This window comes from Cebus imitator, unplaced genomic scaffold (assembly GCF_001604975.1).
Source record: "Cebus imitator isolate Cc_AM_T3 unplaced genomic scaffold, Cebus_imitator-1.0 Scaffold336, whole genome shotgun sequence".
Taxonomy (NCBI): domain Eukaryota; kingdom Metazoa; phylum Chordata; class Mammalia; order Primates; family Cebidae; genus Cebus; species Cebus imitator.
Window position 1 is genome coordinate 123804 of NW_016107651.1, and position 27325 is coordinate 151128.

Consider the following 27325-nt stretch of genomic DNA (forward strand, 5'->3'; position numbering starts at 1 on the left):
GAACGTGGAACTTTTCATTTAATAAGGAAATAAGGTTTTAAATAAATAGTAACACATTATTTTGCTTTAAAACTTCTATTTTTAGCCTTAGGAAGCTCAGTGTCATTCATGGCTGGGGAAGCCTATGAATGGGTCTCTATCTGTAGAAGGTTCAATTTCTGGTCTCAAATTTTCTATCAAAAGTGGCCCTGTCAAATCACAGCCTAGGTTCACAAAAACTTTATTTCCAGAAATATTGCTTTTAGTATAGCTCAACTCTTCCTCTCACTTCCCACAGATATATTCTTCAAGATAACAAAACATTATTTCCAAAGGTTTTACTTTACATATGGTTTGATTTGAAGCTTTCTCGGGCTGTGCACTGAATGCATGTCAGTGTGCATATTCAATCTCTTTCAAAAGAAATATAGCAGTTGAGTATCCAGGAGAACACAAGTGAGTACCATATACTTTAATAGAATGCTTATAGAGCTCTCCTCTTGGGCCAAGAGAAAAAAAAAAAACAAGTGCCTGCAGAAGTGAGCAATGCCCAATGTTCTCCCAGACACGCTTGGGTATTTACTGTTGATAACACTCCTCCACACTATTTTCTGGTCCAAAATGGAATCTGTCTCATCTTTCATCATACTCTAAAAAATGCAGAGAAAATATTATGAATTAACTGATCTGAAATCAATGAGAGAGAAACAAGGGGGAAAGGGGCAAGTTAATGCACAACCACAATACACAAAGGTAATTTTTCTTTTCAAAAGAAATGATGCAATGTATTAGCAGTAGCATAAATTCCAACAAAAAGTTGGGCACACAGATTTGGTTATTTAGATTAAAAATATTTATTACAGGCAGATTTGCTTTTCCCAAGGAAAAGTAGTACTGGAAACATTGAGAAAATGCAAACTGGGTTAAACCTATTCCCAAGTCCATTATCAAGTAAGGTATCACTAAAGAAAAAGGAGTTTAAAATTAGGGAAGCCTACACACAATTTAGACAGGGGAAAAGAAAAAAACTCAGCCAAAAAGGTCAGAATGATCCTTTACGTTTTACAGTCTTTAATTAAGCACATAAAACTGTACTACTTAATATATTTCTCCATAAACTTTTTGTGAAATTCAGATCGCAGTGTGTCATTTACAAATCTTTTGTCTTTCTTCTGGTCATCTACACCTTTTGCACAGTTCTTGAAGACAACATCATCATCCCACCTGAGGAAGAAAAGGAAAACCGAACGTCTTAAAATGTTTGCATCAGGAGACAAGAATATGTGCACTGCAAGGCTTAGTCATTACACAGAAAGACCCGCAACATGTGTATCATTTGATGCAGTAATTACACTCAAAATAATAAAGTAATCCTTAACATATAATCTTGCTTTATTATAGCAAGAATCCTACTTAGAACATGTAAAAGATTCTTATTTCTCCAGTAAAAGAAACTTTTGAGTTAAAAAAATAAAAATAGATTTTAATTGCATAAATATTTAATATTTTTAGTTCTAATATAAAAAGGCAAGCACCTAGGACTACTCTAATATTGGTATAGGCATCTGTAGATGATAGTAGCCAATCAATTTAATGTAGTTTAGATTATGTGGTTTTAAGGACTGTAGATATTCCTCTTTTATCAGTTAATGTTTAGTAATCATCTACCGTAGTATTCACATCATAGGCCAACAAGAGAAGGAACCATTGGGGTATAATAATTAAGGCTCAGATATGGCCCACATGTACATTAACCACGGAGAAGTACCAGCTGAAGAACTCAGGGCAGAACTCTGGTTGGATTCTGTAACATATAAGCATGAAAACAAAAACAAAACAAAACACCTGTAAGTTACAAAATACATGTGTTACAGAAAATAAAAATCATGGCTGGGCACGGTAGCTCATGCTCATGCCTGTAATCCCAGCACTTTGGGAGCCGAGCGGGGTGAATCATAAGGTCAGCAGATCGAGACTATACTGGCTAACAGTGAAACCCCTTCTCTACTAAAAATACAAAAAATTAGCCGGGTATGGTAGCACACGCCTGTAGTCCCAGCTACCTGGGAGGCTGAGGCAGGAGAACTGCCTGAACCTAGGAGGCGGAGGTTGCAGTGAGCCGAGACCACGACACCGTACTCCAGCCTGGGTGACAGAGCGAGACTCCGTCTCAAAAAAGAAAAGGAAAAGCAGATTTCAGAGTATCATCTAGCATATAAAACACAAGCCCATATACATAATACAGATACCCTCACAGATATATATATAAAACATAAGCCCATATAACATGTGTATTTGTGCATGCATGTGGTTATATGCCAGGAGAAACTGCACGTGGGAAATGAGCAATGAAAGTGGTGGGCACCTTTGGAAAACAGTGCAGTAAAGTCATCACTGATTTAGTACACAGAAGCATAAGAAGCTGAGCAGATCAATATGACTGGGATATAAGACAGGTTTCTATCTCCAATTTGCATTCAAAAAAGGCAGAACAAACTATACAGCTTAATTTTTATATAAAACCAGTACACTTTTTTCTGTATCCAGTCTCTCCTCAACTCACTTCAAACAGGATTTTTGTCCCTCCTTCCCAACACCAAAATGCTCTTTCCTGACATTAGTATTTGTCCTCGATGATCACTCATCACCTCCTGAAACACTCTGCTTCACTTCTTTTAGTTCTCCTCCCTTCCCAAATGGCTGCTCCCTGTCAGCCTAGACTTTGTCATTCAAAATTCATTCAATCAACATTTATTAGGCACTTGTATAATGTTTAGAGGTTGGGTAGATGATTAGAACAGGTATTGGTAACTAATAATCTACCTAACCTCTAAACATTATACCAGGCTCAGTTTTGACTTCTCTCTAGCTATACCCTTCCCTAAGTGATTTCATCCTGTCTCACGGCTTTAAAAAGTTTATCTGAGCCGACAAGTTCCACATCTACTGTCTCCAGCTTGGAGTAATTGGAACTGTATCAGTGGCATGGCATCATGCCAGAGAGGAGAGCAGGCAGTGATACTGCATCACTCCAGAGGGGAGAGCAGGAATGAACAGTAATGGATCACGCCAGAAGGGAGAACAGTCAGTGGTACTGCATCATGCCAGAGGGGAGAGTGGTCAGTGGTAATGCCTCACTCCAGAGGGAGAGAGCAGGTAGTGGTACTGCCTTATTCCTGCGGGAGGAGCAAGTAGTGGTACTACATCACTTGAGAGGGGAGAGCAAGTAGTGGTACTGCATCACTCCAGATGGCAGATAATAGCAGTAGAGGTGGTGAAAAATAACAAATATGGCTTAAAAGTTAAGCAATGTTTCCTTGACAGATGCATATAAAATAACCACCAGGCTGGGCGCCGTGACTCACGCCTTTATTTCTAGCACTCTGTTCTATTCATTACTTCAAATAGAACAGAGAAGAGTTCAGTGGATGGTGGACTTTTAGAAGCTTTAGATAATGCACCTAGCCATCCAACTTAAAATCTGCATGCCTGTGTGTATAGATACACACACATATACACACCCTGATATATATAGATACACACACACACTGTTCCTGTATAGTACCTTCTTATCCAACTTTTAAACTGCATGACTGTGTGTACAGATACACACACAATGACACACACACACACACACACACCGTTACTCCATTACTGTATAGTACCTTCTTTTAACTTTGAAGTTGGCCTGAGGCTGGGATGGGCCAGTGAGATTAAGGAGAGGGTTTCCGCTCAGAATGTTTTCCATACGAATCCTCTCTTCTTCAGCTTTTTGTTCTTGTTCCTATCAATGATAAAGGAAGATTAATATTCACTTATTTTAATATTCACTTATTTTCTATTTTTCAATTTTTTTGAAAAAAATTTTTTTTATATGAGCTCACTGAAAAAAAAAATCATTAGGATTTTACAGCAAGAAAAGCATCAAGGCAGATTTTGTTGTTTTTAAGACATACTAGAAAAGTCTCCCTCATCAAAATAAAATAATTTGGCATTTTAATTATAAATATTTCATGCTTGACATCATACAGTAATTAGTCTCTTCCAACTGTGAAATGCTAGAAATCCATATTTAAATCTATTTTCTTTCTTGAAGTAATGTAAAATTAATTGCTTTAAATTTTAAACGTTTATCAATTAGCACAGTCTAATAATTTAAGAACATATTACATATCAAAAAGACACATTTAGCAAAACCATTACCTCAATTTTAAAGGGTCATACATAACTGTAATAAATTTAATTTAATCTTATTTTGAATTACATTAATAACATAAATAATCTTATTTTGAATTACATTAATAATGTAAAAGTACAACTCTAGGTTTGGTGACAAGTTATTAATGAGAAAGTAACTCCTAAAATAGGACAAACTACCATGTAGAAAATTATATACAGCTAATATGAATTTCTACTAATTTACCCTAGGTTGACACATTTTGTTCTTATTGACTTATTATTATTTCTTTTTTGAGACGGAGCCTTGCTCTGTTGCTCAGGCTGGAGTGCAGTGGCATGATCTCGGCTCACTGCAACCTTGCCTCCACGGTTCAAGCAATTCTCCTGCCTCAGCCTTCCGAGTAGCTGGGATTACAGGCACATGCCACCATGCCTGGCTAATTTTTATATTTTTAGGAGAGATGGGGTTTCACCATGTTGGCCAGGCTGGTCTTAAACTCCGGACCTCATGATCCACTCGCCTCAGCCTCCCAAAGTGCTGCAATTGTAGGCGTGAGCCAGGTGCCCAGCCTGAGTTTCTATTTTTATACCTCCCATCCTTTATCTGTTACAACACTTTCTTCACTTTCATTTTAGCATCAACTTCTTCGAAGACAAATTACCCTGAGTTTTCGTCTCAGAATTTGGAATATAAAATGTCTAAAACCCTTAGCTATCACTTCTAGATCTACCTGCTAACATGTTATCTTAAGCCAAATATAAATCCCGTTTTGCTGTGTTTGGGGGATGACAGAAATTGATGACTTAATAGATCAAGGAAAAAGAGATGGTGTGGAAGTCATGGTCCACACCATGACTTTTTTATGATGAAAAATAAAAATGAAAATGGGAGGTGAGAAGATCTAACTTTTAATGAAATAAACAAGAAAATTCCTTTAGGCCATTGCTCAGAACTTAAAATCAGTAACTATCCATCATAGATTAAGAATAGACAGTTTTCTAAATGCTATATATTTATTTTTAAGAAATTATACTGATGCTTAAAGGGAAAAGATATTTATCTGAAATACTAGAAAAATAGGAGCTAAGTATACAATATAGCCAAACTTATAATGTGTATGACATATAAAGGTCGCAAACATTTTATGTTTGGAATATCATTTCCTCTGGAGTTACTAAATGATTGCCACACATAGCACTGGGAAAAGGCATACATTCTATATTCGAACAGCAGGCATACTATGTTTCATAAGTACAGGCTAGTCATCAGATGGCATGTATGTCAAATCCTAACTACCCCGTTGTAAATATTTTATTGGAACATTGCCACAACTGCTCATTTATGTACTCTGGCTGCTTTTATGCTGTAACAGTGGAGGTGAGTAGGTGCGACAGAGGCTCCATGACCAGCCAGCCTAAAATATTTACTATCTGGCCCTTTACAGAAAGTGTGCTGATCCTTGACAAAGGCTAAATGGTTTGAAAATCTTAATTTGGGGCATGGAAAAACCAGCCAATAGAAAGGGAAACAGGGATAAAAGAAACAAAACTATCATTCAACCCCAAGAAATACCAACACATTTTAATACAAAAATTAGATGAAACACAAAACTGCAAGGCCTTCTATCTAAAAATGTTTATCCTTCCTCAAGGTCAACGAAAAGCATTTAAATTGTTCCTCTCTTTATGTATCCAGAAATATTAGGCAAGCTAAAAGAATTTGGAACAATTGCCCTCTAGTGGTATGCAAGTGGGATTGGGAATGTTTTTTATAATTCTTTGACTTTTAAAAACTGGACGTAAAAACTATAAGCTATTACAGAAATTATGCTCTCTTCCAAAAAACTTTGATGAAAATTGTATTTTAAAATACTTTTCTTTTTCCAATCTGAATTCTAAGTCTTCAAAGCCTATCCCAAATTCTATCTCTTTTTTGAATTCTGACCTGGCCCTCCTGATTCACACGAACTCTACTTCCCTAGATCCCTGGTACTGACCATGTAGTATCTTTTCTTTCTTCCTTTTTAAAAAAATAGAACAATTCTTGCCTCAAATAAAATCTTACACACAAGTCTATAAAAAAGCTATGCTGCTCTGGCTGAAAACAGGAGCAGACATTCCTACTCGAATGTCTCACAATGTGTCAAATTCAATATGTTCAAACAGAACTCATCAACCATCTCTTCTTTCTGCTTAAATATGCCAATTCTTTTGCATTCCCTGTATTGATGTATGGCAGCAATGTCTACCTAGAAGCTGAGAGTCCTCTCTGCTGCTGCAATCAGTCAGTTACTTTACCTATCAACTCAATCTCCTTTATTTTTTTAGTTATTTATTTTGTTGAGACAGAGTCTTGCTCTGTTGCCAGGCTGGAGTGCAGTGGCGTGATCTCAGCTCACTGCAACCACCGCCTCCTGGGTTCAAGCGATTCCCCTGCCTCAGCCTCCTGAGTAGCTAAGATTACAGGCAGGCACCACCACGCCCGCTTAACTTTTTGTATTTTAGCAGAGATGGGGTTTCACCACGTTGGCCAGGATGGTCTTGATCTCCTGACCTAAGGATCCTTCCGCCTTGGCCTCCCAAAGTGCTGAGATTACAGGTTTGAGCCGCTGCACCTGACCAACCTCCTTTTATTTTTTATTTTTCCCTGCTCCCCTTCCCACTTTGACCTCCCTGATAGCTCTATCAGCATCTCATTACTTATCTCAATTCCAACTCCTATCATACAAGCTGAGAGTCTCTTAATTGCATGGGAAGATTACTGGAACAGCCTCCTAACTCAGTTTTTTCCAATTCATCCTCATATTTTTGCCAGAGTAATCTTTATAAAATACATATCCAATTTTATCAATCTCCTGCTGAAATCAACTGGCTCCTCCTGTCCTTTAGAAAAAATTGAGACTCCAACAGCCTTATTCTGCCAATCTCTAATGCTCTGACTTGTTCTTGCCACTTCAGTTTTACCTCTTAATATCACTCTGGGTAATTCAAAGTTTTAACTATCTTTGAGTTTTATATTTTTTCCTCATATTGTATAAATGGAGAGACCAAGAAGCTGTGGAGGCTCAGAGAAGTTAGATAGCTTGACACAGGTTTTATGAAATCTGTTGACAGATTGCCTTAATAGTACCTAGGCAGGAGACAAACAGAGAGATAATCTTTGCCGACCATGACTATATCTTGATCATCTTTGATTCTCTTGTCAATTAACAACCATCAAGTAAATGCTGAACAAACGAATAAACAAGTAAATGACTAGCAAGCTGGTGAATATTACTCAATGTATTTGAACTATTTGGAAAGAATTTTTTACATAACCAGGATACCTAGGATGTCATACAAATAATAAGATTTATAGATCTACAAGTGCTAAATATTTAGACATGGCAAGGGAAATTTCCAATATAAGAAGGTATTACTTATATTTTTAAAAATTTGCTACTTTAGTATATATGAGAAGATAGAGAGATGTAAATATTTAAAACTTTGGTTTTACCTTTCTGGCCTGCTCTTCAGCTCTTTCTTTTTTAATTTTTTCCAGTTCTGCAAGAAGAGCTGCAGTATCATCATCATCACTTTCCTCTTCAAAATCTTCATCTTCCTCCTAAAAGAACAGTGAGAGTCCGTAAGATTAGACAGAAAATATACATTACCAAAATATGATACATATGTACAGTTTATCACCCTAAGAGACTCAAAACAATTTTATGTAGCTCAAAACAACTTTAAGCTAGCAAGTAATCAAAAGTGCAAAAAAGTGTGCTAAATTCTCAGAAAAAAAAATTTCAAATGAATAATCATTAAATTTCACTTGAAATTAGGTTTCCTGTTTTAAACTATTATGAGTAACTCTATCATTTAACTCTAGAATTAACTGCTGATGTGTATAAATAGTTAGATATTACTCACTGGATGCCACTTCAGGTTTTTTCACTGTCCTATATGTAGAAAACTGCAAATTAATTATAGGGTCTAAGGTCCCACAGGATTTTAACATTAACTGATGTGCTAGTCCTTAAAAACCTTCTGCTTAGATTACTTCCCTCCCTAAGCACAGAGGGAACCATTAAGTGTCTTGCACTTAACGGAGGGGGCATCATATCTAATGTAAAAAGGCCGCAGGGTACAACTCTAGAGGGCACTGTTCATAGAGAGCCCAGTGTGAAGAGTGCCCTGTAGAGATATGAAACCCAGCAGTAGTGCAGTAGTTTAGTACAGGGTATTATTTTGGGGGAAAGCATATCCTTTAATAAGTTCCTTCCATTTTTGGTTCTCTAGAGATCAAACTTGCTCTTAAGGTCCTTACTACAAAATAATACTTTTTGTTTTAAAATCAACTATAAAGTTTGGCACTGAGGTTGGGGCTATATCTGAATAATAGTAAGTAAACATAAATACAGGTCACTTCTTAAAGCCAAAAGCACAACAAGTATTTTAGAAAAACATGGTAAATCAATTATTAGATAGAGATGAAAGGAGGAAACAAAACATACGTCTGTTAGAGGGTCATCTGCATCAAGGTTGGCAGCAGGAATCTGGTCTAACCGTGGCTTTTTTGACACTGAAGAGGAGGTTGTATGTTCTAGGTGGAAACAAAAATCATTTAACTTAGTAAAACAAATACTGCATTTCTTAAAATGTTTTAGGGACCTGTGGGCACAAAGAGCCCACATTAAAAGCATTTATGACAACAGAAATCATATCCATAGTGCCTGGCAAATATGCTTTTGGTAAATGTTTGTTATTATCATCTCTAATGACTTAAGAAAGTATTATAGCTCACATCAAGCTGTAAAAGCAAACAAATGGTTAACATTTTCCAGTTGCTACATGAAAGAAAAACTATCAACAAGATAATTTTATGAGACAAACGTCTGGGATAGTGTTGGTACCTCGGGTTGGACGATCCCTATTTTTCTCTCTTGCAGCAGCTCTCTCTCTTTCTTCCAACTCTCTCCTGAAGTCACGGTTACGAACCTCTTCAGGGGCATCCTGAGTAGTTTGTCTAAAGTAAAAAGCCAGGGCAAAAATGTTACTTAAGCACATACACACACAACTTCAAGCATAAAAAAGGGAAGTAGACAAGATCATAAGCTAATCTGAGGGTTACTAATAGCCACTCTTGTGATGTTCCCAATATTTCAAGAAATCCAAATTCAATCACATATTTTCCCATAATAAGGCTTTACACTGATTAAAATATCTTTAATTAGTATTATATCAACTCAGAACAGTAACATTTAAAATATATTGACTGGTGCTGATTGTGCATAGTCTCTCTGAGACATTATCATTTATATTATTTATTGTTCTATCTACATATCAAAATTCCTGGTTAGTAGGAATTTTGCATTTTAAAATCATAGAGCAAAATTTTAGTGTTAAACATCCTATTGCATTCTATGCCTATGAAAATAGGTAAGTAACATAACTCAAACATACGACTATATCATGACCATGTCATTTAACAGATTTGGTCTTGTTTTGCAAACAACAACAAAAAAGTCTTATTACCTGTATTTTATCTTTGTATGAGAAGGTAGGTCTCTGCTTGAATACTGCTTTGAAAGTTGGCTCAAATCACCTTCTCCTTTTCCTCTTCCACCCCTTGCAGGTTCAAAGGTTGGCCTGGCTGCAGTTGTCATCTTTTATGCTTTGAAGAAAAATAGTATCAAGTTATTTCCAACATTACGAACTCTCATTTTACAGAGTATTAATCAATAGCCATACTGGTGAAATAATTTCTAAAACTCATTCCCCAAAACTTGCTTAATCTTCTTAAAAAAAAGTTTTCAAGAAAATATAAATTATGAGGCTTAGGCAGTACAAGAAATATGGCTTCCCAGGCATGTTTTAGTACAAAAAATTGTCATGAAGATCTGAGTTTGCATCCCCATTCTTGTTCTGACTGTGTGGGCCTCAGGAAGTCACCTAGCTTAACTTTCTGTCATCTGCGGAATGGAGATATTCCTCCTAGGATTACTGTAAGAATTACGACACAACATGTCAAAACCCTTGTAAAATACAGCACTGTCATATCTGAGTTTTAAAAATTCTCAGCTCAACCTTACTCCATCAGTCTCTAAGGTTTGCATTTTATCTAAACTTCACACAATAGCAAATAGACTAATAGAAACAAAAGCCAAAAACAATTTTTAAAAAATCACTGACGAAGTGACTAAGTGCCCTAGAGAAAAGTGTGTTACACTTCAATGACAGTTACATAGAAAAAAAATTCTTAAACCTTTTGTTGATCCAATTTTCTTCTACAACAGGCATCATATTATAAATCAGATCTTTTGTGGGTTGTAATTTAAAAACTGTGCAAAAAAACAAGAACCTCACCCCAGAGGATTCTAATACCAACAACCAGGGACCCATTCCTTAAGTTATTTTCTGCTTGGCGCAGTCACAAGAATACTGTATACAGATTTAGTTACTAAAACCCTGTAGGTGTCGGAAAAGTAAGTGTGTGGGAGGGTGGGCGAATTGGGAGGATTTGTTTTTTCGTTTTCTGTTTTTTTTTTTTTTTTTTTTTTTGCTGTAGGGCTATTTCTCTTGATTTCCAAAAATGGTAGAAGCAGGTATTCAAAGAAGAAACAGGGTTATCTGGCGCTGGGGGCACCGCCCCTTCCCACACAACAGAATTATCACTCCGGCCTCCGGAAAGCTAGTCTTTCGCTTTAACCAGAAACTCGCTGCCTCTTCACCCGTGCCTAGTACTACAGGGATGCGAGGGGTAGTGAAGGGTGGACCTAAGGCTCGCTTTAAGCGGTAGGCGAGCTGCCTTTACGCTGCGATCTCAACTGCAGGCCGAGAGCTCCGGACGCGCCTGACAGGCACTCGGTTCCGCCCCTAGCGGGCTGCTTCAGGGCCTCCGCCGCCCGCGCTCAGCACTCTGCCACCAACTCCGACCCCAACTGCCCTTTCTCGTCCTACCGGGATAAAGAAGATAATCTGTTATCCTCCTGCCGCTCACCTTGGCCGAGGTCCAATGCAGCAGGCTCCGAAGATCATACAGAAGCCATTACTACGCTTGACTCCCAAGAACCTCTGCGCTCAGGGCTAGCGCCTACGACCCGGAAGCAAAACCCAAGCGCTTCAGAGGAGGAGGTAACAACCAATCCGCAGAGGCCGAAGTGGAAGTTGGCGTAACGGCAGTAAGGGGCGGGGCCGAAACGGCCCAGGGGGCGGGCGTTTGAAATCAGTGCCTTAGAGTAGACCCTAAACATCATTTTATACCTTCAAGAACCAATTACTTAATGTCTCTTCCGTCTTTTCCGTCCCCGACCCCCTCCCAGACTCCATTCCGGTACTGCGTGGACGGAAAGCCCCGGGTAGCCGACACCACGTCCCCGGCTAGCGGGCTAGAGCGTGGAAAAGGATTACACCAAACTGTTTAAATCCAACGACTCCTGCTTCCATCCTTTCTCCTGAGCTAGAACCAACAAGCCTAGAGAGTTGGGCTTCGGAAAAACTAGTGTTTTCATTTAATTGGATATGAAGAAAGAACAAATAAGTACGGGGCAACCACGATCTTTATAAAGGTACCATTCCTGCAAAAATATTACACTTCAAAGCAAAGGTTGTATGCGTAATGTTTGCTAAAATTTTTTATTTAAAAAAACGTTAGTTCTTGTGGGAGGGGAGATGTCAGTATTTACGACAGCGTTTAGAACGGTGGGCCCAACTGCCAGGAGCACAGTGTAGTTATTAAGATGGCTACTCAAATATTAAGTTTTAATAAGACAACGAAAAGGAGAAAACCCAAAAACCAAAAAACCCACCAATCGTCACTCCTCCCTTCCATAAAAAAATAAGTCAATCTGAGAACAGAGATCTTGATTGCTTAGTTCAACTTGGTATATCATCACATAGACCTTGACATACAGTAGTTGCTCAATAAATACTTGTGAAATGGAAATTCAACTTCCCCAACTTAGTTTAAAATGTAAGGAGCTCACAAAATTGAAAATTTAAATGCTTTATTATCCCTAAATTCTTTGCAACTTTTAAATGAAGGGAAAAAAAGCAGAAAAAGCCCTTTCACTCATAAAGTTCAAGATGAAAATCTTGATTTTTCTTATCAAAATTACACATCTCAGTGAAGGACACGGTCATCATACTAGTTACTCAAACCAAAATCCCAGAGTGCCTATTTAAATTTTTTTCCCTTCACTCTTCACATACAGTTCATTTACAGGTCTTAACGATTCGACTTTAAATACTTACCAGAAATTTTATTCTACTGCCACTACCCTTGTTCTTGCCAACACTGTCTCCTACATGGATTGAAATTTTTCCTAATGTATCTTCCTGGGCCACCTTTTATCCTACAGTCAATGCTGCATATAGCCTAAAGAGTGGTCTTTTAAAAATAATCAGATGGTGTTACTATCCGTATAAAATTCCAGTGCACTTAGAATAAAAATTACATTTCTTAATGTGACCTGAGACCGCACAGAGTCTGGCCCTCGCCATCTTCCAGACTTCACTTCCAATCAGTCACTTGCTTCCACACTAAGCTCTAGACACAGCCAAGTGATTTCTGTTTTACAAAGCAGGGCAAGATTCCTTCTGTCTTAGGGCGTCTGAACTAGCTTTTCTCTGTTGCCTGTGCCCCAAGATAACTATCACCATCCTTCATGTCTCAGGTATCACAGTGAGGTTTTCCCACTCCTTCCCCTCCAACACTTGTGTTTATACACCATCACATCATTCTGTTTCATTTTTTCCTACCACTGAACATTACCAGAATCTATTCTATTCTTTTTTTATTGCCTTGTTTGTTGTGTGAGAGGCAGCATAGGAAAGTCATTAAGTGAAAAAGATCTTCAGCCTGCTCATTTTTGTTCTAAATTCCAATTCTGCCCTTTCCTAGCTTTGTAACCTTAGGCAAGTCGCTTCCCCTTTCCGTGCTCTTAGTTTCCTAATGTGTAAAATGGGCATAATTCCAGTCCCTAACTTATAATACGACACTAAGGATTAAGTGAATTTATACTTGTAAAGTGCTTAGAACTGTCTCAGCAAATAGTACTTGCTAAATAAATGTTAGCTATTATCATTATTAATATTATTTTTATTATTGTCTATCTTCCTGTATTAGAACATAAGTTCCAGGAAAGCAGGAACCTTGTCTCTCTTGTTCACTGGGTGTATCCTCTGCATATAGAACAGTGCCTGGCACATAATAGGTACTGAGTAAGTATTTGTTGAATGAATGAATGAATGAATGAATGATGCACTATGAAGTAGAAGAATGAAGTAACAATGGCAAGATGGTAACACAATTATAGAAAAAAAAACCCAGTTTTTATGTTCCAACTGTCTTTATTAGCCCAGAGTGAATCACCTCCATTGATTTAACTTCCAGCCTGCTAACCCAATCTTTTGGCTGCCAATGGAGATCAAATAACCACCCTATAATTTCATTAACACCAATATACAATTTAATCAATCCAAAAAATTAAAAGCTTTTGACTTAAATGGTCTGAAAGTGCTAATAAGAAATTGAAACGAAAGCTTTTGACTTAAATGGTTTGAGAATATTAAAAAAAAGAAAAGTTTACTAAAATCTTGAAATTCATCCAATCAATTAACCTAGCTGGCAAAAATCACATAACCTCCCAAGAATTTTAAACCTGTTACCACAAAATCTAGTTTGGCTTTTATTTCTGCCTGCCAGTGCTCTTCTACTCTCCTAATTGTTTATTTTCCCCCTCTGCAATAATATAATTTTCCACATTCCCCTTTTTTCAAGTCTACATGCCTCTGTCACCTCCTTTTCCCTCCCCATTCTTCTCAGAAAACAGAAGCTCTTAAACGTTGACTTCTCATCTCTTCTTTCAGCAGATCTATCTAGCTGCCTTTGGCTATTCCTATATCCTCAGATTCTCATGTATTACTGGAGATGAGGTGACCCAAACTCTCCTTTGTGCTCTGGATCCTAATAGTGACTGGCATCTTGCAGTGTATTTTCTGTTTCTTCTGATCTGTGAGGCCGTCCCTTTCATATCATTTTTATCAGCTTTTCGACATGGTATAGTGTATTTAATATGCCAAAGGTAGCATTTAATTAAATGTGAAAGCAATGTAGTTTGGCCCTTGATTGCAAAACTGATTATTCTTATGGCAGGAGTAACATAGGAATTCCAGTTTAAAGCTTAAACAAAATCAACGCCTAAAAGGGAAAATGGAAACCATAAAAACCTAAGAAGAAAATTTAAGAAACTATTTATAGAACCTAGAATTTGAAATATTTTTCAATCAAAGCAGAATACCTTAAAAGCTTTAAAAATAAATAATTTTTAAAAATTTATCTACCCAAAAATTAATTTTATAGCAGAAGATGCCAAAGACAAGTCAATAAATGCAGATTGGCAAATAAATTTTGTAATGCCTATAACATACGAGGATTACTACTACTACTAATGATACACGTAATATAAAAATTACAAATTACCCAATTAAAAAATCAACAAAAGATATAAACAGGCCATTCAGAAAAAGCAATTCCAAATAGACAATAGTCAATAAACATGAAAGACACTCAACCTTCTAATGAGGAAAATGAAAGTAAACTAAAAATGGATTATACATTACAGCCTCAGATTGGCAACAGTTAAAAAAATTAATAACATAGTTGGATGGGATTGAAAGAAAAGGGGATTCAGTCAAACAGTGAGGGCATTGGTCCCCCATTACCTTCACAGTAAAAGCCAAGGTGTTCACAGTGGTTTTCTATAGTCTATCCTTTCCCCTACCCCTTTGACCTCATCACTTGCGTATGCTTTTCTTGGCCGCCTCTTCCCTGTTGTTGCTTGGACACACACATTGCTGCTCCTGCTCAAGGCCCTCACACTAGCTGTTTTCTCTGGCAAGGCAATTCTTCCCTGTCTTACTCAAGTCTTTGTTCAAATGGAGGCCAACCAACCTTGGGCATCCCTGTTTAAAATTGTACCTGTTCTCTTTCTCTGTCCCCTAACATTGTTTACTCCATATCTCCCTTTCCCTGCTTTCTTCTTTTTATTTTTTCAAATTGTATTATACATAATTGCATGGCATGTATCGTCTTCCATGACCCTATGTAATTTAGTTATATTACATTTATTGTTTCTTTCTCTGTTTCTCCCATGTAGAATATAAGTTCTAAAAGGGCAGGGATCTTTGTTTTGCTCAGTGATATAGGGCCAAGCATTAAAACAATGCCTGGCACCAAAGCTACCCAATAAACAGTTTCCATATGAGTGAATAAAAGAAAGAACGAATGGATGAATTAATTAATTAGTTTTAAAAAGAAAAACTGTGTTCTGATGTAAAAAGTTATTGCCTAATCTATTTTATATTTTAAAGGAGAAAATAATTTACATTGTGCTAGTCTGAAATCCTGATTTCAAATGAAGATAAGACCCAGAAATATGATTTTCTTTCAGGAGAGAATCTCTAAATAAAAAAGTCATGTGAGATCAGGCTTTATATTTACCATCAAAATCCTAATTGAATCAGTCCTAATCCAATCACAACTCTGATCCGACTCTCTCCATCTCTTCCAATTGAATCACTCTAATTCCCCTAAACTCTCTTATACCAAGTTATTAGCCTACAAAATGTGAACATTTTGCTTAAAAATGTTTCTTTGAGGCTTTTAGTAAGAATACAAAAAAAAAAAAAAAAAAAAAAAAAACAATGCCCACATGTCAGAAATTAAATTTTAAAACAAAGTAATATAAATAATGAAATCTTTAAATTTTTAACCTGAAAATGACACATTTTCTAATATAAAAAGCTAGTACTTTCTTTGATGTTTTGACAAGTGAGAATATAAAAATAAACTGGCTAGCCTTCTACCAACAAAACCTTGATTTTAAATGAAGACATTCTAGGGTTTAGAGAGACTGTTTCCTGGAGACAGCCTCAAAATGAGCTATCATTTGCTGATGGTACAGGCTAGATTAATATCACAGTTTAACCACCTCTTATCTAATCACATAAATACCTCACCAGCTGACCAGTGTTCTACTATGAAGACAGTTAAAAACAAAACAAACATATCAAAAATAGTTTAAACAACTAAAATACAGAAAATAAAGAGATAGAAAAAGACATGCCAGGCAAATTCTAATTTAAAAAGCTTGAAGTAGCAATATTAGTTAGCAAAAGTATTCTAGAGGTTGAATAACATTAACAGTGATGAAGAGGTGCATTTTATTACATTATCAAGAAAAATCCACTAGGAAAATTTTAATCAAGGACATGTATGCAGCTAATGACAAAGCTTGAGAAAATATGAAGCAAAAATAAAGAAAAATGACAAATCCACAATCATGGTGGGATTTTTTTAAGATAAATTTCTCTCAAACTAGCAGATCAAGCAAACAAATTAATAACTGATCAAATATATATGATATATGTGGTATGTGCATTATATATGTATGCTTATTATATTTATATTTGTACATAAAAAGTTCACTGTAATCAAAGCAGAATATACATTTTTTTCAATAACCATTGAATATTTACAGCAATCAGGTATAAGGCCCCAAAATAAATTTCAACAAATGCCAATGTGTGCATTTATTTTTTTTAATCAATTTTTTGTTGTTTTTGAGATGGAGTCTCACTCTCGCCCAGGCTGGAGTGTAGTGGTGCATCTCAGCTCACTGCAACCTCTGTGTCCGAGGTTCAATCAATTCTCCTTCCTCAGCTTCCCTGTGCAGGTGCATGCCACCACGCCAGACTAATTTTTGTATTTGTAGTAGAGACAGGGTTTCACCATGCTGGCCAGGCTGGTCTCAAACTTCTGACCTCAAGTGATCCACCTGCCTCACCCTCCCAAAGTGCTGGGATTACAGGTGTGAGCCACCACACCAGGCCCAGTGTTTGCATTTCTATAACAGTCTTACCAATTTTTGAATTTTATATAAATCTTCAGAGTGTTTATGTAAATGAATATGTATTCCTTTGTGTTTTTGCTTTATTTCTCCACTTAATGTATGCTATCTGTAGCTCTGAAATACTATTTAGAGTTTCATTGTATAAAAATACCCACTATAACTTGTTAATTCTAATAATTATCTTTTCATTGTAGGGATATTGCAAATAATGCTACAATGAACATTTTTGTAAATGTGCAGAGGTGCATGTGTGTGCATTTTTCATATATACATTTCATCAACAGGATGAGAGATCTTGTTCTGTAATCTCACCACACTTGATATTGTACAGCTTTTCAATTTTAGCTCATTTAGTGGGTCTATAGTGATATCTCATTAAGGTCTCAGTTTGCATTTCCCTATTAATTCGCATGTTAATTGTCCATTTGTATCTGTTTAAGTCTCTCTATTGAATTGTCTTTTCTTTGTGGATTTCTATGCTTTCTTAATACTTTAGGCATAGTTCTCTGTTACTTACCTGTGCTGCAAATTCGGTTCTCCTCTCTGGCTCTCTTTTTGGTATATCTTAATAAACAACAATCTTTAATTTTATAGTAGTTCAGTTTATCATTCTTTTCCTTTTGCTTAATGCATGATATTTCTTGATCATGAATGTCCCTACTTTGGAAGTCATAATGATATTCTCAGGTATTATCTTCTAAAGGTTTCATAGCTTCGTGTAAAATTCATTTTTGTGCATGGCATAATGGAAAAGGGGCCTTGAAATCTGGTGGGGCAGATATTCTTACGTTATTTATCTTTTATAAGAGTGGCTTTGCTATTGTTGGCCCTTTAGACTTTAAAATTTAGGAGCCAATTGTTAAATTCCACAAAAATAGTTTTGGAATTTTAATTGTGATGACATTTAATTTATAGATTAAGAAAACATTCTTAAAAATGTAATGACATTTTTACAATACTAAGTCTTCAAATCTATTAACAGGTTGCATCTTTCCATTTATTTAGGATGTCTTTATATTTAATATGCTTCTCTAAGTATATTCATATTATTCATAGAAATCTTGCAAATTTTTGTTAGCATTAGTGTTATTAATTAATGCTTAATGCTGTTATAAATGGCATCTTCCTTAAATTTTGGTTGTCTAATTGTTGCTGGTGTATAGGAATATCATGGATTTTTATATGTAGGTATTTTAAATTCAGAGGATTTCCTAAGCTCTCTTATTAATTGAAATGGTCTATTCAGAGATCTTGTGGATTTTGTTACATATACAATCATGTCATCTGCCAATGACAGCTTTGTTTCTTCCTTTTTTATCTCTTTTCCTTCTTTTTTCCTTGTCTTCTTATGTTGGTTAGGACTTCTAGGACAATGTCAAATAAAAATGTTGATAGCAAGCATCCTTGTCTTTTTCCTGATCTGCAAGGGAAAACTTTTAATTTTTCATTATTAATATGATTTTGCTGAAGGTTTTGGATAGATACACTTTATTATATTAAGATTTTGCCTACTATTTTTAATTTGCTGAAGGAATGATGAATTGTATCAAATACTTTCTCTGCATCTAGTGAGATTCTCTTTAATTTGCCAATATGTGTTATTACATTATTATTTTTTAAAGTTTTAACCTTTCATCACTGGAATAAATTCACCTGGGTCATGATGTATATATTACTGCAATCAATTTGATCAGATTTTATTTAGAATTTTTTCATCTATGTTCATAAGCGAGACTGACCTATTATTTTTTTTTCTCATAGTATGCTTGTTGGGGATTTGTATCATAAACAAGTTGGGAAGTAGTCTTTCTTTTCCTATTCTCTGAGAAAATTTATCTAAGATTGGAAGTATGTCCTTCTTGAATGTTTACCAAAACTTCTTGGTGTAGTCATCTGGACCTACAGTATATTTTCTGGGAAGAGTTTTACCTACTGCTTCGGTGTCCTTGAGGGTTATGGATATATATATTATTCTGTTTATTCTGTTGTCAATATTGTTGTTATATTTTTCTAAAACTTTATTTCATTGAAATTTAAAAATGTATTGTCATAAACTTGTTCATACTTCTTTATTTTCTTTTTTATGTCTGCAGCATCTGTAGTGATAACTTCTTTATCTTTGTTGATATTGGCTTATTTGTGCCTTCTATTTTTATTCTTCCCTATTTTCATCAGTCTTTTCAATTTTATTAGACTTTTTCTTAAAAAGCCCAACATTTGGTTTTGTTCCTCATATTTTATACTGGCTTTATATTTAATCAATTTCTGTTCTTTCATTATTTCTCTTCTTTTTCTTTCTTTCCTGTTAGTTTTTTTCTGACTTCCTCAGATGGATGGTTAGCTCATTTAGTTCTTTTAACGTTTTTCCTTTTCTTATATATTTATTTCAATTTATGTTTCCCTTTTAATACTATTTACATGTATCATACAAGATTTGAAATGTAATGTTTTCCTTCCCATTTAGTTCAAAGTATTTTCTAATTCCCATTTTTAAATTTTATTCACATTAAAGATTTATTTGGAAATGTATTTTTTATTTTATAAAACTGAGAATTTTTAGTTATCTTTTGAATATTTCTAACTTCATTGTTTTGTGGTCAAATAACATATTCTGACTGTTCTCAACCCTTTTACATTTGTTAAAGCTTGTTTTATGGCCACAATTATGGTCAACTTTGTAAACTTTTTATAGAACTTGGAAAAAATATATTCTGCAGCTTGGGATTACTGAGTTTTATATGTCTATTGCTTTTTAACTGCTTGATCGGTAGGGTCCTGGTTTATGTCTGTCATCCTTGGATCCCTTTTATTCTCAAAAGTGTCTCATCTTAGATGGTAAATGATAGAATATAATTTAATGTCAAAGTTTAGAACCATTCTTCTTAAAATCTTAAATGAGTATAGAATTTCTACCAACTCAGTCAACATTCAACATTTTGCTAGAAATCATATCTAGTTACTTAAGACTTCCATTCCTGCCTATTTCTAAAATAAAAAAGAGTAAGAGCCATGACTATTAGAAAAAGAAGATATTTTTTTAAATTTTTTTTTTGTAGAAAATATCTACATGAAAAATTCTAGAATTAATGGCCAAGCTAATAGAACTAATAGGAAATAAGAGGTACAAGGTTTGAAAAGGGATATAAGATCAATAAATAATAAGAAAACTTAATAGAAAAAAATTTCCATTTATAGTACACTGAAAAAATTATAAAGTTCCTAAAGTTTTATCTAAGAAAACAGATTCACCATCTTTTTGCTGCAAATCTGAAGCTTCATTGACATACACAGAACAAGATCCAAATAAATGGATAAACATACCATTTAATAGGTGGGAATGATCAATGCAGGAGCTATGAAAATACACCTCTAATTTTCTTTACATTCATTGCATTCCCAATATAAATTAACAGTATTTGACAGAAATAACAGATTTATTCTCAAATGAATACTGAAGTTTTAATCTATAAATATACCCAAAATAATTCTGAAGAAATTTGAATAAGTACAGGGAGACTTGCCTTAACAATTATCAATACTAAGTATAAAGCTTTAGTAATTAAAACAAGCTAACATTGGCATAGAAATGTACAAATAAATAAATGGACCAGATCAAGAGTTTAGAAAGACATCCATCCTTACATTGTAACTTAGCATATGTGAGAAAAGGATTCCAACTGAATGTAGAAAACTGTGGCAAACAACTGGATTTCTTCAAAAAAAAAGAAATCTTTGTTGTCTTTTTCATGATAACAACACAATATTCTAAACTGGTAAAACAAGTAAAATTGAAAAGCAGATAAAACAATGATATTCTAAACTGGTAAAACAAGTAAAATTGAAAAGCAGATAAAACAGTGATAACAAAATGTGATCTTTTTGACCCCAAGGAATGGCATGGATTACTTAAATATGAGATAAAGGCACACACCATAATGGAAAAGAGCAATAAATTTGATTATATTTAATTTTTTCAAATATTTAAAAAAATCATAAAGTAAATGGAGGTGGTGGGCTGAGATAAGTTATTTGCAACAATACAGTATACATAGAATTATCCCAGACATTTAAAGAACTGTAAAAAATCACTATAAAAAGAAAGCAATGTAACTGAAAAAAATGGGCAAAAGATGTAACTGGTAATTCAAAAAACTGAAACCCACAAAAGATCAATAAATCAATGAAAAAGTACTTGACTTTACCAGTAAACATGTCACACAATAATAACAACTACAATAATAACAACAAACACAATAAAATAAAAGGAGATAAATCATTTTACCAAATTGTCAACAACTAAAAAATTGACATTATCAAATGCACCTGGAGGTCTGGAGAAACAGAAACTCCTATTAGTACATAGATGAATTAGGATAGCCACTAGGTAGACCAATTTGACATTGCCTAGTAAAATGTAAAGTGTTGTTTCTCTATTATTTAGAAATGATAATTCAAAGTATCTACCCTAGATAAATTGTCACATATAAGAAAGAGAACACACCCAGCACTGAAAGTAATAGGAAATACCAGAAGTAATGTAAATACCCATCAATAGGAGAGTACATTAATATATTTTTATAATAGACCATATATAATTTATGTATGTGTGTGTATGTATATATACATATGTGTATATATGCATATGTGCGTGTATGTATATATGAATATATCTTGAAATTGTTAATGTTGAATTTAAAAATTGTAGAAAATAAGGCCAGGCATGGTGGCTTATGCCTGTAATCCCAGCACTTTGGGAGTCTGAGGATGGCAGATTGCTTGAGCTCAGGAGTTTGAGACCAGCCAGGGAAAGATGGCAAGTCCCTGTCTCTACAAAAAAATAAAAATAAAAGAAAAATTAACTGGGCATAGTAGCATATGCCTGTAGTCCAAGCTACTTAAGAGACTGAGGTGAGAGGATGGTTTGAGCCTTGGAGAGGGAGGTTGCAGTGAGCTGAAATTGCACCACTGCACTCCAGCCTGAGCAACAGAGCCACTTCCTTTCTCAGACTAAATGAATAAAAGTAAAAATTGCGGAAATGAGCATATTACGCATAAAATTTTTTATATAAAATAAAAATAGCAGATACACAAAGCAGTATTATTGATAGATACACAACACATACACACATAAAAAGATACCCAAAGATGGAAAGTGTAGCCAATTCATGACTAGTTATAGGCAGGGGGAAAGAGAACAGGATTTAGGATTCGGATCAGAAAGAGAATCCCATTTCATCCGAAATATTTATTTATCCTACTTAAAAATTATTGAAGCAGAAGCAAGATTTTTAAGGGATATCTGTTCTTATGACTTTATTCAACATTACACTGCCAGGGTAATTAGGCAAGAAAAATAAAAGCTATCCAGATTCAAAAGGAAGAATTAAAACTATCTTTATCGACAGATTGCATGATCTTATGTATAGAATAACCCTAGTAGCATGCTAAAAACCACTAAAACTAAAAAAGAATTCCAGCAAGGTTGCAGGATACAAGATCAATATATATAAATTAATTGATTTATATACATTAATAGTGAGCAATATGAAAACAAAATTTAGAAAACATCCATTAACAATAGTGTCAAAAAGAATAAAGCGCTTAGGAATAAATCTAACAAAAGAAATGCAAGACATATACTGGGAACTACAAAATATTGTTAAATTAAACAAGCTAAATGGAAAGACAGTTCATATCCATGGATCAGAAAACTTATTAACATGGTAATGGTCTACAAATTTATCTCCAGATAAATGCAATCCTACTATAATTCCTGCTGGCTTTTTTTCCTCCAGGAATTAAAAATTGATCCTAAAGTTCATATAGAAATATAAATGAACCAGTAGAGTCAAAATAATCTTGAAAAAAAAATTTGGAGGGCTCACACTTTTTTATTTCAGACTTTAGTATAGAGCTATAATAGTCAAGACATTGGTATAAGGATAGACATGGTTCAATGGAATAGAATTGAAAGTCCAAGATAAACTCTTAGGTTTGTGGTTAATTGATTTTCAATAAAACTTTCAAGAGAATTCAATGGAGAAATAATAAGAATTGTTGCTGGAGCAACTTGATATCCACATACAAAAGAATGAACTTGCATTTCTACCTCATAGCATACATAAAAATTAAGATGGTTAGCCTAAACGTGAACTAAAACTATAAAACACTTAGAAGAAAACATAGAAAAAATGTTTGTGACCTTGAGCTGGGCAATAATTTCCTAGACACAAAGCCAAAAACACAAGCAACACCAAAAATTGATAAGATGGACTTCATCAAAATGCAATATTTGTGCACTTTGAAAGACATAGTCAAGAAAGTGAAAAGAAAACCTACAGACCTGGAGACCACATTTTCAAATGTGGTCTTGTAATCAGAACACATAATGTAACCAGAACACACTTGTAACCAGAACACATAGTGAACTCTTACAACCCAGTAATAAGGAAACAAAAAATAAGCAAGGGACTTGAATAGAAATTTTTCCAAATAGATATATGAATGGCCAATAAGCTTATGAAAAGATGCTCAATATCATGAGTCATTAAGAAAAGGCAAATGAAAACACAACGAGGGCAGCAGCCATGGTGGTTTGCACCTATAATCCCAACACTTTGGGAGGCCAATGTGGGAGGTTTGCTTGGGCCCAGAAGTTGAACACCAGCCTGGGCAACATAGTGAGACCCTGCCTCCACAAAAGATGAAAAAAAATAGCCAGGCATGGTGGTGTGCTCCTGTTAGTTCCAGCTACTTTGGAGGCTGAGGCAGGAGGATCACCTGAGCCTGGGAGGTCGAGGCTGCAGTGAGCTGTGATCGTGCCACTGCACTCCAACCTGGGCTACAGAGTGAGACCCTGTATGTTTTTTTTAATTAAAACCCACAAAAATTACGACTTTTTACCTACTAAAATTGCTGTAATGAAAAAGACAATAACAAGTATTGATGTGGATATTGAGAAAAACTGGAATCCTCATATATTGCTAGTTATAAATGTTGTATTTACTTTGAAAAACTGTGTAGCAATTTTTAAAAATGTTAAACGTGGAGTTATCACCTAGCTCAGCAATTATACTCCTAGGTATCTACCCAAGAGAAATACAAACACATTCACACATAAACTTGCATATTAATGTTCATAACAGTATTATTCAAAATAGTCCCAAAATGAAAACAACCCAATTGTTCATCAAATGATGAATGGATAAGTAAAATGCAGTATATCCATACCATAGAATATGATTTGGTCATAAGAAACATAATACTGTTATATACTACAACATGAATGAACCTCCAGAAACATGTTGAGTGAAAGAAACCACACACAAAATATTGCATATTATTCCATTTATATTAAATATCCAGAGTGGGGAAATCTATAGGTTGTCTGGAGTTGGGGGTGGAAATGTACTGTTAACTGCAAATGGGAACCAGGTTTCTTTTTGAAGTGATAGAAATATTCTAAAATTAGATTTTGGTGATGGTCACACAATGCTGTAAATATGCTAAAAATCATTGAAGTGTACACTTAAAGTGGATGAATTTTGTGTTGTGTAAATTATATCTCAATAAAGTTGTTTAAAAACTACTCGAAGCAAATTTGATAAAACACTAAGGTTTTAGTTCTGGCTGGATGGAGTACAGGTTTTTGTTTCTCAAAAACAAAAACTCAGATACCACAGATTCCTGGGCCCCAGTTTCGAAGGAGATAAATGAATACGCTTAGAGTGTTTTCATTATATTCTTATTTTCAACTACGGACAGGGGCCCCCATCTTCAAAGGAAATGAATAGGTTCCTGTCGGAGCACTCAGTGATGTCTACCAGTCATACATAGCAAACACAACTCTTTAGTGCCTGACTCAAATACAAGCCAAGAGTAACTAGACATACGAGGAAAACGTTTAACGAAAAACAGAAACCAAGACATTCTGGAAGGGCAAATTTAGAGGAAACAGGCACAATATAGAGAGCAAATAAAACTTAAACATTATTATAATACTTCTAGAGAGAGAAGAGAAAATCTGCAGCCATGGAAAATTTCAGAAATATATAATGAATATTCAGAGAACAAAAAAAATCCTGGAAATTAAAAATATAATTGACAGAAGGTTTGGAAAATAACAAAAGAACAAATGGAGAGTAAAGAAAATTAAGGATCAATCAGGACGTTTGCTGTCTAACTAATTGTATTTCCAAAGAAGGAGAAGAAAACTGAAAATGTAGAAAGGAATATGTCAAAGGAATGATGTAAGACAATTTCACAGCAAGGAACAGCATGAGTTTCTGTATTGAAAATTTTAGCACAATAATTGACAAAAAGACCAATTATATCTTAATGAAATGTCAGATAATAAGGAGCAGAAGAATACCTTAATAGTGTTCAGAAAGAAAAGTCAGATTACAAAAAGGAACAATAAACAGGTTTTGGACTTCTGGAAGGTAGAATTCAGCAGAACAATGTCTTGAAAATCTTGAAAGAAAAGCATGAGGATAGAACAAAGACATTTTCAGACTCAGACATGCAAACTTTAGGAGAGTGTTATGATATTTGTGGCCATCCAATAACTTTCACATTCCCTTTTTATTTTTCGGTAAACCTCTGACATGATGATCCATCTCAACAAGATCAGAGCCAGAACTCAATTATCCAGCATCTATTGCAGTTAAGGCATAGACATGTGGCCTGGGCTCTTCCAATCAGACATCCCTCTAGAGACTATAATGTAAAGAAATATGAAGAAGTAGATTTCATGAAGAATCTGTTCCTGGAGTAGGGGAGTGAGAGACAGTGACCTTTCAGAGGCAGCAGTGGCTTAGATTCTAATTGGAAATGCCTCTTGCTCAGAGTCTTTGGTGCCTTTGACCAGAGGATGTATATGAATACCTAACTGTTGCTTGTTGGGTAATCTGGGTATTGTTCCTGGATACACAGTCTCCAAACCCTAGTCTCTGGTCCTGCTGAAGATTCTGTGAGATACTTAATCTCTAATGAAGCTTCTAAGGATGCTCCTGGTAGATATGCTTTACCAACACAAAGGAGTAAACCAGGAAGGAAACTGAGATGGGGGAAATCAGGATCTAACATAATAGAGAGGGAAAGGGGACCCCCAGAATTACGATGACTAGAAACCTCAAGATTCAGGTCATGCAACAACTTAAAGACTATTAGTCTGGATTCAAGTAAGCATCTGAGGACTCCAGTAAGAATATTTCTGAGAAAAGAAATCTGATTCAGTACCAGATGTGTTTTATGCATTAAGAAGATATTTACCTCTCTGGAAATGAATCTGGGAATTAATTAATATAAAGTATAAAGCCAAGCAAATGTAAGAATGAGATAGTTATTAACTACAGGATAAATAAAAATTTATACACTAATGGAAGTGCAATTATACTATGCTACGTGACTCATCTGTGACTACTTTTGCCTGACAAAAATTCAGGCTTTGATTCTATTAAAAATTTGATATGGCTGTATAAGAGAAAGCTAGGAAAAGTCTGTGTGTCAATGTGGGGCATAAGAGGGCTAACTACATCTTTTATAGTACAAGTGTCTACAATATCTGAAACTGAAAAGTCTAGAAATACAGGAAAAGCAAAATAGATGAAACAGCTAAAATATGTGAGTGATTGCTTTGGAGAGTGGGAATGAGGGAGGGGAAATGCGTGAATCAGAGTTCCTTAGCTGCATACTATGGAATTCACTTTAGGCCAAAGGGGAGTTTTTTTAAAGGTAAAAAAGTTATTGAGTAGTTTACAGAATCTCTGGGAGAGTCCATGTAAGTCCAACTTACATGCTACTCAAGACATGAATTTAAAATTTATTGACAATCCAAAGAAGCATCTTTTAGGTGATGCCTTAAAACTCAATGCAGTGGTGTGTCCTTATAGATGGATTCAGGAAGACTTCTGGCTCCTGCCTCTCTCTGCTGCCAGATACCACTGTTACTGCCACAGTATCCATGCAACAGATGAGAATAAAGATGATTTGAATGAGGTTAATAATCCCATGTTCAATTTATTATATGTCACAATGAAATAATAATGCTATACTTAAGATGCTGGATTTAAAGGCGACATCCCAAACATTGGGTTTATGTCACAGTTTAATCTATGCTGTTCATGCCTAATACTTGCAGCCATATGTCCTTCTCCATTATATCTACTTTCCTCTGGATGTTCATAAAAAGTCCACACCAAATATTGGCATTTGTAGGCACAAAGGGTACAGAAAAAGTTACCCTTTTACCTTCCTTTTTTTTTTCTTTTTTT

At 35.1% G+C, this 27325-nt stretch overlaps 2 protein-coding genes across 3 annotated transcripts in view; one reads left to right on the forward strand and one right to left on the reverse strand.

Annotated features, from left to right (window-relative positions):
* On the reverse strand, window positions 1-11271 carry CWC15 (CWC15 spliceosome associated protein homolog). The gene is made up of 7 exons (XM_017505261.2): window positions 11138-11271; window positions 9673-9811; window positions 9051-9163; window positions 8652-8740; window positions 7655-7762; window positions 3645-3763; window positions 1-1203 (listed from the first exon to the last, which is right to left on the reverse strand). Exons 2-7 carry the CDS (start codon window positions 9801-9803, stop codon window positions 1074-1076), a joined length of 690 nt encoding a protein of 229 aa, XP_017360750.1. The 5' UTR covers window positions 9804-9811; window positions 11138-11271; the 3' UTR covers window positions 1-1073.
* Window positions 11255-27325, forward strand: part of LOC108287091 (lysine-specific demethylase 4D) — a 26064-nt gene continuing 9993 nt past the window's right edge. The window contains exons 1-3 of one of the 2 annotated variants that reach the window (XM_037730210.1): window positions 11255-11309; window positions 11460-11705; window positions 13265-13359. The gene's annotated coding sequence lies outside the window, so the exon portion shown is untranslated. Of the gene's footprint in view, window positions 11706-13264; window positions 13360-27325 lie in introns of both variants that reach the window. The other variant, XM_017505259.2, reaches the window with a different exon arrangement.